This window comes from Balaenoptera ricei, chromosome 2 (assembly GCF_028023285.1).
Source record: "Balaenoptera ricei isolate mBalRic1 chromosome 2, mBalRic1.hap2, whole genome shotgun sequence".
NCBI lineage: Eukaryota > Metazoa > Chordata > Mammalia > Artiodactyla > Balaenopteridae > Balaenoptera > Balaenoptera ricei.
In genome coordinates, this window is record NC_082640.1 from 44,078,006 (window position 1) to 44,090,919 (window position 12,914).

Sequence of the window (12,914 nt, forward strand, 5' to 3'; positions counted from 1 at the left end):
ACCCATGAAAACATCGCTTTTATAATAAATCCATTTTTAATCAAAATTCTGCTACTTACATCAGTCTGAAATGTTTTCTCATAACTTCCAGTCCTATTTTTAAGTGAATCCAGAAGACACCGACTAGATCATGTCTCTATAATGGTCACACCTTCCAGAGCCGATACTGGACACGTGATCTGACAAGTCCCCAAATACTCGCAAAAGAACGGGAACCGGGTCTTTGGAATCGGGGTGCCCCCAGCTAAGGAACATCTAATCTTTCTTCGAGGGAGGAAGGCAGTAACACTGGGGGGTGTGGGATCCATTTGGACAGTGCTGTCCCTTTGGACCCCAAAGTTGGCCCCTCTGAAGTGCCCATGAAAAGAACAAAAAGAAGGAGGCATTAGAGAAAGGAAGTCATCCCACCCAGGTCCGATATTCCTTCCAGCCCAACTTTGCTTCCCCAAGACCCAACTCACTCTGCTTTTAAGAAACGGAACTTGTCTTCGCAGAGGAGGAGCTGGATTATGCAGGTAAAGGAAGGCCCCCTGCAGCCTCCTCTCCGCATCGCACCCTCCTTTCTCCCCTCTGCCTGGGACCCCACTCTCCCCAGCACCGGTCACCACAAATGCCTTGCCCACAACAGGGGACCTCTAGCCCCCCTACCACCACCAGCTCTCTCTGCACCTCTGGAATCCCACAGAACTTTGTCACTCTGGCAGGACTTAGAGGCAGAGGGGCCTGGGTGGGACCTGGCCCCTGAGCTCGATCCGAGCCCCAGCACTGAGGCGCCCAGGGCTTCGGACCCAGGCCGGCCCCAGGCCCAGTACCTCCCCTGGGCCCCCCCGCTCTGCCCTCCTCTGAGCCTCGGGCCCACATCCCTGATCAAAAGAAGGCACCTTGCTGGCCTCCATCTCAGAAAACCTCCAAACTGATGCATACACAGCTCACGCCAGAAGGGTTTTTTATTTAAGAGCCTCTAGTGCCAAAGCTGTGGCATCTGGAAGGTCATTCTTGGTGGCCGCCTCTGCCAGGCCCTGTGGTGAGCACCTGGCAGACAGAGGCCGGCGTTCATACGTCAGGCAGAAGAATCCAGCCTCTCCGCAGATGGTTCAGACGCGGTTGTCGGAAAGGCAAGTGTGAGCCACGGTTCCAGTTCAAAGGTCCGGACAGCGCACAGCTGCTAGGCGGCCCATCCCGTTTAGTCACCACCCAGGCCCACGAGGACACGGTGGAGGGTAGAGATAAAGCAGGCCCACCCCTCTGGCAAACAGGGCGGAGAAAGGGAGAAGGAAAGTCAACAAAAGAAGCAAAATCACGGGAGGGAGCCGAGGAGCAGGAGGCCACTGTCCTCAGAGTGGCAGCCCCTCTCTTCTGCAGAGGCCGAAGTGCCACCCTGATGGGCCAGGGCTTCAGAGCACCCATGCCCAGCGGGCCTTGGGAACCAGGGACCCCAAAGCAGGGCAGCCCCTTCTCAGGAAACCGAAAAATCTGAAAATAGGGGCGAGTAGGGAAAGGCCAGAGTTTTCATCCCAAGCAGTGAAGCAGACAATAAACAGGCAAATTTGCAAACCCTGCAGAATGCCAGAAAAGAGGAGATGATTAAAAAAATTACAAAACACCTTTCCAGAGAGAACAGAGTAGCCGGCCCCCAAAGGCGCTGCTAGGAGACTTTAGCAGAAGGATATCCGTTGCAGCAAATAACCCGGGGGAAACAGTGAAATGGGAGGCCTCTATCATCCTGAGAAGTCAGCCCGAGGCCCTGCTTCCAGCAAGTGTCGGGCACTTGAGCTGAAAGAGAAGCCACCACCCAAACCCACCTGTGGGAGGGGCCTTCCTGCAGTAACCTCCTGGGTCCAGGTGGGTTCCTAGGCCAGTCTGGCCTGGACCAACTGCAAACGTAGTCCCTGGCAGTGGGCTTTGTTCAGCCAACCAAATCACCATTCATTTAAATTATCACAGTGATTTTTTTTAAATTCCATTTCTAAGACCAACAATGTAGAACGGTGACAGGGCAGAGAAACACACAATGGATGTTACTAAGCAAAGGCTGCCAAACACTTTCTTTTCTCTTTAGAGATGGAGAAATTATCTCACATGTACATACACATACACACACACACATGCACACACACACCCACATGCACACACACAGGTCTAGGTTTCTCCCTGATATTGAGAATTCTTTGTGAGCTAGCCATGCCTAATTCTGCTGAACCCTTTCGAAAAAGGAAAAGAAAAGGAGCCACAGGACGTGTTTACATCTGCTACGAGCTGAGCAGCTCCGACCCCTTGCACTCTGAACTTTCACGCGGCCACCACCAACGAAAGGCCAGAACTCGACCAAGCCCAGAAAGACCACAAAGGGTCAGACATCTAAAAGTTCGTAGATCCAGGAGAGCAGACTGTCAGAAATCCTAAATATGCCGCTGAATATCCTTTAGGCTTTTTTTAGGTTCTTGATAACTTCTGATCTCTTTTACTTTTGTCGGCAGTTGCTTTAAAATTATTTTTTAAATCAGCATGTTTCCCCTTGCCCCTTAGCAAGGCAAAAGCCTTCTTGAGGAGGGAATAAAGGGTGACATTTTAAAGGGGCGTCCAGAGAGTGGTGTCTCCTGCAGTGACATTCGGAGCCGACATTCTACACACAACTGTGCCAGAGTTTCATAAATAATGTTTGTTTTGGTTTCAACACCTCGGACGGGACAGCTTCCAGATCCTTCACACCCCCCAGCTTCAGCCGACCAGCCACAGGATGCCAACACGCTGGAGAACAGGTTTTACCTAAAAGAAGAAGAACAAGTCAATGGCCTCTGGCAGAGCCGCACACCCATTGTGACCCCTCCCTAACCACGACCATCCTCCAGGCCACGCCATCGTCCTAGCAGGGCAGTTGACACCCCTCCCCGTGCCCCTCCAGCAGCGCCTCCATCTCTCTCAACCCCATCTCTATTCCTGCCACACAAGCTGCCTTTTCAGTCCTTGAAAACGCCACCCTCCTCAACCCCAGGACCTTTGAACGTGCTGCCTGGAACGCACACCCACTCCTCCAGGTAACGCCTTCCCTTCCCTCAGCTCCCAGCTCAGGATCCTTTCCTAGGTCCCCACACAGACCCCTAGTACACCACTTCTCTTACCCTTGTAAGAGGTACTCTTACTCCTTCCTAGCACTTCGGTGGGTGTTTACACCGGGGCTCGGCAAACCTTCCCTGTAGAAGTCCAGAGAGTACTAAATATTTTTGACTTTGCAGGTCCTCTAGTTTTTGTGGCAACTGCTCAACCCTGCCGCTGGAAATGCTTGGCATGGCTGTGCTCCAATAAAACTTTATTGTGGACACTGAGGTTTGAATTGCATTTAATTTTTACATGTCATGAACTGTTATTCTTCTTTTGATTCTTTTCCAACCATCAAAAATGTAAAAATCACTCTTGGCTCAGGAGCCATACAAAAATAGGCAGTGGGCTGATCTGGCCCAGGGCCCTTAGCCTGCTGGCCCCTGGTTTATGGTTTACGTAATTATCTGATTCGTGTCTGTCTCTTGCTTAGACTGGGAGCTCCCTGCAGGTGAGACCCTTGTTGGAGCTTGTTCACATTTAAACCCCAGCACCAAGCACAGTGTCAGACAATTGTAGGGGGTGCAAGAAATATTTGTACAATGAGTGAAAGTTGAAAAACTAAATCTATTCAAGACATCATCCAAAGGGACTTAGAAAAGGAGGGAAAATCTGAGAGGTCCCCAGCATCTATTAATGTTTGAACATGGGCATTACATAATCACATGGGAAAACAGTGGGGACTTAATAGAACTTATAAAATAATAAACTGCTTTTCATAACGTTATATGATCCCAAATATAAATATCAGGTAACTAATTACTGAAAGATATGGACATCCTATTTTTAGGAAATACACACTTACGTACTGGGGGGAAAGGGACATGATAGACGTAACTTACGTTCAGAAAATGGTTCAGAAAAAAAAATCTGAACACACACACAGAGCCATCATAAGGCAAATGAGGCAAAATTTTAAAATAGGAAAATATAGGTAAAGGGTATCCGGGTGTTGTCTCTACTGTTTTTGTTTTGCAACTTTTAAGTTTGAAATTATTTCCAAATTTAAAAAAAATAGACATGGGTATCCTCATATTGACCACTAGGGTCCCCTGTTCAACAGATTAGAGGAAGAAAAAGATAAATCCCCACGGCCATGTCCACGCTGTGAAGGCTGGCTTTCTTGGCTCACCCACATGCCCCCTCCTCTGGGCTAGGAAGAGGGGGGCTCATCCCCGCTTACTGACATCCACGGAGACCAGACACCCCCACTCTACAGATGCAGCCTGAGGACCTCAAATGTTGAGACTCCCAGCAGCCTTGACCTCACAGTCAGGCCTTCCCCTGCATCCTGCTGCAAGTTCAATGTCGAGCATGAGGGGTCGGGGCCAGGGGACTGCAGACGGAGCAGCAAAGCTTTCAAAAATCAAGAATCGGACCAGAGTAAAGGGACCCGATTCCCAAGAGCTACCCAGAGCAGGTGTGCATATGAACAAAAGCAGACTACCGTGAGCCTGCTGAATCTGGAAAAAGCAGACCGTCAGAATTCGCAGAGATGTGAACTTTACATACCGCCAACGCACTGAAAATTCACCTTCGCAGGTGTCCCAAGATTGTTATTTTGTTGAACTGCATCTTCCGGATGCCCCAAGGGCACACCCCAGCTTCCCTGCCTGCACCCCATTCCCCCTGTGTGCAGCCGTTGACTCCTTGTGCTTACAGGAATAAACGCGCGCGTGCACACACACACACACACACACACACACACACACACACACAGTGGGTAGAGACGGAGCAGGAGGAGGGGAGCCCACCACGAGCCATCAAGCACATCTCATTCCTCAGGCTCCCTCCTCAGCAGAACTAAATCTCCAGGGCTGCTCCTGGAAAAAGAAAACAGACCCGCTCGCCCGCCCCACGGGGAGCAGCTGCTCTGGGCGCGTGCCAGCACCTCGGAGGTCACCAGCTCTGGATCTCAAGTCTGAGCAGTGTGCTTGGCTGCCCTTCAGACTCTCTGGTGTGACTGTGACTCGGGAAGCTCTGGGGAAAACCGACAGGGGGACTGGGGTGAGGAGGCAGGTTGTAAAGTCCCGGCTCTCTTCTTTTCATCCCACTGTTCCCCTGAGGCCATGAAGCTTTGGGGCTCTCCCCTGGGGAGGGTCCTGGGGGGACAGGCTCACAGCTGCAGCTCACCCGGTTAGCCCTACACCCGCTCAAACTGGCACCTGTCGACATGCTATTACTTCTTCCTCGAATGCCCTCACTCCTCCCTGCCCGTCGATCTGCTCCTGGCTCGCTCCCTGCTCCTTCCAAACCCCCTGTAAGCTTCATCTCCTCTGGGAAGAGGTGCCAGGGTGATGTGCCCCTGCTGGCTGCCCACAGCACCCTGTTCTTTCCTCCCTGTGGCGTTTACCAGGTCCTCTTATAAGAGTCCGTGTTCCTGGACCCCCCACCTCAGTACAAGCTCCCCGAGGGCAGGGCCAGGCTTACCCGTCCTGCACTCGCAGTGAGCTGGGCGCACGCAGAAGGTGACAAGCAGAGATTTCTACGAGGGCTCTCTGGGCCCTTTCCCTCCTCCAGAACAGCCAAACTGCTATTGACATCCCTGCTTTGTCACTAAGATTAACCAGAAAGGTGGTCCATGCAGACCCCGCTCCCACACTCCCTGGAAACTCCAGGTGAAGTAAAGGCACGTTTAGGTGCCATGACCCATGCTTATTCCCTTCAGATTTGCAACTGTCCTGTACAGCGACATTGGGTTATAGCCATCCCAGAGAAGGAGAGGGACATGCCCCAACCTGTCCCTGTCCCATGTTTTACAAGAAGTTTGTCTGTCGGCAGAAGGAGACTTCCACACGGGAGCACCTGTCTCAGCACCTGTCCTGCACACTGGCAGCTGACCCCTCGGTGCAGCAGACAAGGACACCTCAGGAAGACGGCACAGAAGCCACGGAATGGAGAAGCCGAGGGAGGAAGCCGGGCCACGTGTGTGAGTTCTCCTGAGACAGACAGACATGAGGACCACACCACCAGGTGCCGGGGGGCCCTCGGCAGTCTTCCCACTTTCATCCCAGGACATCGAACACAAAAAAGAACAACTGAATAACATGGCTAGCTTTTACAAAAGCACTGCTAGTTAGGATTATTTGTGTGTTTTCCTTTTTTTCCCCCTTTTCTTTGCCTGATCCTTACACAGCACTATAAACTGTGTGTCCATGTAGGCAGGAAACTAAGTGAGATTCACTTAAACATGGATGGACCTAGAGCTTATCATACTAAGTGAAGTAAGTCGGAAAGAGAAAGACAAATACCGTGTGATATCACTTATATGTGGAATCTAAAAAATGATACAAATGAATTTATTTACAAAACAGAAATAGACCCACAGACATAGAAAACAAACTTATGGTTACCAGAGGGGAAAAGGTGGGGAGGGATAAATTAGGAGTTTGGGATTAACATATACACACTACTATATATCAATATAAAATAGTTAGCCAGCAAGGACCTACTGTATAGCACAGGGAACTATACTCAATATTTTGTAATAACCTATAAGGGAAAAGAATCTGAAAAAGAACAGATATATATATATGTGTGTGTAACTGAATCACTTTGCTGTACACCTGAAACTAACACAACATTGTAAATCAACTATACTTCAATGAAAAACAGAATCACCTAGCAGTAAATTTTCATCGCCACACAAATTCCTGTTTGCATAGTCTCCCTCCTCATAGATATAAAACTCAAATAGTTTTAAGGTGCACGATGCCTTAGCTGAGAACTGCCCCCAGAATGGAATATTGGTTTTCAGAGAAACAAAAATGCCTCAGGAGATGCCCATTTATATATAACACATAAGCTCGGCATTCTACAAAGCAAGAGGGCTGGCAGAGAGTTATTCAAACTGCTTTGGGGATGGCCTCTGATGCCGTTTCAGGTCCAGGGAGGATGCTTCAGCCACCCTGGGGAGACTGCAGGTCACCAGGTCCCCTCTGATTCCTTCCAGGCCCCAGAAGCTCAGGGTACCCGTTGCCTCTGCAGCGGTCCCCACGCTGACGCTCCTAGCAGCCTCACTCCTCGTCCTCAGGTGATGAGGGAGCGTGGGACGGGCCGAAGGGCCCTCCGAGCTCAAGGATTCTAGAAGTCACTGCCCTGAGTGTGCTTAGCAGGGCCTTAGCTTTGTCTCTGCCATAGGGTGGCCATGGGGACCCTGACCTCGGGCCTCAGTCTAGGATAAGCAAGTCAAGTCCGTTTTCTCCCTCTCCCACCACAGCCTCCAGGGGCCGCTGGCTGCAAACAGCCACCAAACGCCTTTTGTTCTAAAGCCAAGATACCAGGCACAGCCCCCAGAGGTGCGGGGGACATCTCATCCGTTTCTAATTATATTCCCTCCGGAAGCCCTATCCACAAGAGGGTGGGAGTCAGGCATTTCTGGGGCACACATCTGCACCCCACGGGCCACGTCTTTTCCAAACCTAAGAAGCAGGGGCACCAAGCCCACCCTCCCTCCCGGCGCCTGGAGACCAGGAGTGGCAGGAGCTGCGTGTTCTCCCAGCAGCACACCTTTGGGCTGCGCTTGTCACGGCTTCTGGTGCCACCTACCAGACAAACAGCAGGAAGAGCGGCATCTGCCTCGCCTCAGGGGACACCTGGAGGGTGCCACAGAAGGCTCCGGTGATAAACCAGGGAGGCCCAGAGGTCCACGACATCAGCCACATCTGCACGCTAGGCCAACCAAGCTCAAAACACATGCAGCCAGGATGCACACGCCTTCTGAAATACGGAGCCATTTCAAAACCCCAGGGGTCTCTGTACTCCATTTAGCCATCATTTCTCTCTTCCAATTAGCCTTTTTAAGTACAGAGTTGGAAACTCACTTCCACAGACTCTCTTCCCTCCCCACATCTGGCCCTAAACATCGGAGGCCTTACCTCATGCGTTGTGACATCCCAGTGGCGTGGGAGCCTGGGAGGAGGGCTGCCCACGGAAGCCTTGCCCTGCCTGCCTTCTCTCCACCCCACTTCCTGCCTGGCTGATGCTCACGGGCTCTAAGGCAGGAGATGTTATCAGAGAGCTGCACGTGTAATACAAGGCAGGTTACGGCCTTACTGCCCGGGCGCCAAAAACGTGACTTCCCTCTTTGCACTCACTCATAAAACCACCCAAGGCCATGATTCAGCCACATCCGATTTAAATGTAGTCTGTCTCCCAGGGGGAACCAAAAAATTTACTTGAGCCATCTCTAAACAGGAAAGACGAGGACCTGTGAACAGATTATCATGTGCAGACAGAGCAGTTCTCAAAAACGTTAAAGCCAACATAAAATTGGCCTTAAAATTCTTGTTCTTTCAAATGTATTGACCTGAAAAGTCGTTTGTGATATGCTGTTCGGGTGGAAAAATGTTCCAAAGCAGCACGTGTAACATGGTCCTATTTCTGTAAAAAAGAAAATTCCATGGGTACGTACTCACACACACTCTAGTGGTTATCGTTAAGTAGTGAGATTAAAGGTGATTTTATTTTCCCTTTTTCTTATCCGTAATTTCTATACCATATATTACATTTGTAATAAAAGCTATGACCTGGTCTTTTTAAATGGTCAATCTTCTTTGGTCCCGAGGACTAGAGTGGTTTTGTGTCCAGTGACTCACCCCCAAGTTCACTCACATCCTCACAAACAGCACCAACTTCTCACATGAACCACTTGAAGTCCGTCCTTTACAACAAACAGGGAAGCAGGATAGCGCCTGGCAGTGATAAGGAAAGCCTGTGGAAGGCAGCTGAAGTAGATAAGATTACAGAATAAATGCTTACACCAGAAAAGGAGGATGAAAATGAAGGCGCTAAATATGCAATGGAAGAAGTTAGAAAAAAAGAACGCACTCAAAGAAAGCTTAAGGAAGAAGAGCAGAAATCAACCGAAATTGAAACTGCTAATATAATAGCAAGGATCAAATAAACCAAAAGTTGGCTCTCTGTATAGATGAATAAAATTAAACGTCCAGCAAGACTGATCAAGAAATAGGAGAAAAGGCAAACAGAATCAATATTAAGAATGAAAAGGGGACCACAACTACACATTTGACAAAGAATAAAAAGATGATAAAAAGAGAATGTTGTGAATAACCTTAGGACAATACATTTGAAAACTTACACGACATGGACAGAATCCCAGAAACATACAACCCATCCAAACTGACCCAAGAAGAAATAAAGACTAAATAGTCCTATGACTATTCAAAGAATTGGACATCAATAGTGTTTTCCAATCTTCAAACAAAGAAAGCATCAAGGTCCAGCCAGTTTTAGCATATTCTACTAAACATTTAGGAAACAAATAATTCTAATCTGATACTAACTATTCCAGAGAAAAGGAAAATAAGGAACAGACCTAACTTGTTTTATAAAGCTAGTAAAATTTCTACCAAAGCCTGACAAGGATATTACAAAACAGGAAAATGACAAACCAATCTCAGTCACTAAGAGAAACAAGAAAGTCCTAAGCAAAATATCAGCAAACTGAATGTAGCAATGTGAATAAAAAGGTAACATGACCATGACCAAGCTCCTTTATCTCAGGAATGCAAAGTTGGTTTAATATTAGAAAAAAAATCAATGAATATAAGTTCACCACCTTAACAGATTAAAGGAGAAAGTATAATATTCTCAACAGAGCTAGAAAAAGAATTTAATAAAATTTGACATTAGCAAACTAGGAATAGAGGGAAGCTTCCTGGGGAAAAAAAATCTACAAAACCCTACAGCAAACACTGCTCTTAGTGTCAATATTGAAAGCACACCCTTTAAGATCAAAAACAAGACAGGATGCCTATTATCATCACTTCTATTTAACAATGACTTAGAGGCCAAAAGTGAGTATAAAAAGGCTTAAAAAAGAGAGAGATAGAATGTTGAAGGACCTGGGGGGAAGGGAGGCAGTCTTATTAGTCTCAAGTGATATATCTACATAGAAAACTCAAAAGATCCACATTTACACTACTAGAATTCATAAGAGTTTAATGAGGTTACGGGATTTTTTTAAATCAATATTTTTTAAAAATCAACTGCATTTCTAGACACCATGAACAGAAAGTAAGAAAGTGATATTTTTTTTAAAAAAAGAGATCAGATTGAGGTCATGAGTCATGTGGCAGCGGCTTGCAGAGGAACCTGTCTTTGAAGCTGTCCCCAAAGTGACAGCAGAGAGAAGCCAGCAGCCCCAGAAGCAGAAACCCGGGAGTGGAGACTGATCCTGTGGGACACAGGGGTCATTACCGTGGATGATCTGGGATGAAAGACTAATATGAATGGACTTGCTGAGTCCTGAGCTTCTGCCCAGAATCGGGGTGGAGGAGAGGCATGGAGGTGCCTGGGGGACCTTAAGTGATTCCTGTATTAAAAATTACCATGTGTGAAAGGGTCCCGTGCTATCGCTGTGTCACATAGAGATAGAGGGCCCATTATTACAGTGGCCAACAAAAATGCTCCAGAGCATTGCAACAGACCAGGGAGCAAGCTCGGACTCTCAAACAGCAAAAGTATTACCTGCTACCTTAACACCTACCAGGTAGTTCCATGTAATCATTTGCCTTTGGAAACAAAATCACTATGCTGAAGAGATATCTGCACCCCAAGGTTCACAGCAGCATTATTTACAAGAGCGAAGACATGGAAACAGCCTACGTGTCCAACAACAGATGAATAAATAAAGAAAATGTGAAATACACACACACACAGACACACACACAATGGAATACTAGTCAGCATAAAACAGAAGGGAATCCTGCCACTTACAATACCGTGGATGGACCACGAGGGCATCATGTTAAATGAAATAAGTCAGGCTGAGAAAGACAAATACTGTACGATCTCACTTATACGTGGAATCTAGAAAAACCAAACTCATAGAAAAAGAGATCAGATTTGCAGTTATCAGAGGCAGGGGGTTGGGGATGGAGGAATTGGGTGAAGGTGGTCAAAAGGTACAAACTTCCAGTTACAAGGTAAATACCTCCCGGGGATGTAATGTACAACATGATGACTACAGGTTAACATTGCTGTATGATAGATCTGAAAGCTGCTAAGAGAGTAGATCCTATTAAGTTCTCATCACAAGGTAAAAAAAATGTTTTTGTAACTATGTGAGGTGCTAGATGCCAACTAAACTTATTGTGGTGATCATTTCACAATATATGTATGTCATTATGCTGTATACCTTCAACTTATACAGTGCTGTATTTCAATTATATCTCAATAAAACTGAAAAAAAAAAGTTTTAATTTTGAAATCGTTTGCCTTTGATGGTGAGTTTCACAGCCAGGAGCAACGCCAGTACAGCGCTAACTGTTCCTAGGAAAGGAACTTGCTCCATTATTTGAAGAACTGAGACTCGTTGTGGAAGCTTCTTAATCTGACAGTGGTTTCAATACTTTCCTCCTCTTTGTGACACCAGACACGACCTCCACCAGCAGTCTTTGAACCACAATAATATTTGTATCCAGATTCTCTAGAGGGGCCCCTTTTCCAGCTCATACTCAAGAAAGAGTCAACAGTTAGACTTTCTGGACAGACAGTGATATTTCTTTGCTTAGGGTCTTTTCTTATGTAGTTGGGTCTGAGGCTACCACAAAAATGGTTCCATCTATCCTAGCCCCCGTGGAGTTGGCTCACACACCAAATATGGATGAGATCCCATCCCACGGCTCAAAATCAAAACAGTCCGTTGATCCACTTAAGCCATCAAGGGCTCCCTATCGTACAAGAACCCCAGGCCTGCAGGATGCAGCTGAGCCTTTCCACTGTGACTCATAATGAGGACATCGTGGTCTTCACATTTTGTTTCATTTCTGTGCCTTGAATGTGAGACCGATAAAACGGCTTAGCAATAAAATCAGTATAATCACTTTCTTATGTACATAGTATTTTGCAATATGGGTGCAGGTTAGTAATTGTTTTGATTCTTCTCAAAGGGGGCTGCTCTCTACCTAAACTGCAAATTATAGCTAATGGTTTGTTCCTCCACTCTATCTATAACCAATCCATGTCAATGTTGTGCATTCTTCATAAAATTTAGGTGTGATTTGTTAACAAACTCTGTTTCCAATATTGGTATGTACGTGAACATGATAATACAGGCATTATTTTTCAGACCTGAGTATAAATAAAATCATTTTTTAAAGTAAACAGTATTTTAAAGTAAAAAAATTTGGGAGATTGGGATTGACATATATATGTGTCAAATAGATAACTAATAAGAACCTGCTGCATAAAAAATTTAAAAAAATTTTAAAAAGATACATGCTACCCCCCAAAAAATATTTTTTTAAATAAAGTAAAAAAAAAATATATATATATATATATATATATCTATATATATATCTCAAAATGTAAAACACCTGGGAATATATCTAGCAAAAATTTATAATACATTTATGGAGAAGTTTTTAAAAGACATCTTTTCCAATACCTAAATCAATGGAAAGTTATTCCATGTTCATGAATGGGAAGAGTCAACATAAAGGGCCTGATTCTCTTTTTTTTTTTATTGAAGTACAGTTGACGTACAATGTTATGTAAGTTACAGGTGTACAATATAGTGATTCAAAATGTTTAAACGTTATAGTCTATTTATAGTTATTATAAAATACTGGCTATATTCCCCATGTTGTACACTATAGCTCTGTGGCTTATTTTATACAGAATACTTTGTAGTTCTTAATCCCCTACCCTTATCTTGCCCCTCCCCGCTTCCCTCTCCTCACTGGTAACCACTAGTTTGTTCTCTCTATCTGTGAGTCTGCTTCTTTTTATTCTGTTATATTCACTAGTTTGCTGTATTTTTTTAATTCCACACATAAGTGATATCATACAGT

General features: G+C 46.1%; 1 protein-coding gene and 1 pseudogene across 1 annotated transcript in view; one reads left to right on the forward strand and one right to left on the reverse strand.

Moving 5' to 3' along the window:
- Positions 1-929: 929 nt before the first annotated feature.
- Positions 930-12,914, reverse strand: part of FAM174B (family with sequence similarity 174 member B) — a 31,784-nt gene continuing 19,799 nt past the window's right edge. The window contains exon 3 of the mRNA XM_059912551.1: positions 930-2,766. Coding sequence (XP_059768534.1) covers positions 2,763-2,766 — 4 coding nt within the window. The 3' untranslated portion in view covers positions 930-2,762. The remainder of the gene's footprint in view (positions 2,767-12,914) is intronic.
- On the forward strand, positions 10,188-11,451 carry LOC132360805 (ragulator complex protein LAMTOR3-like; annotated as a pseudogene).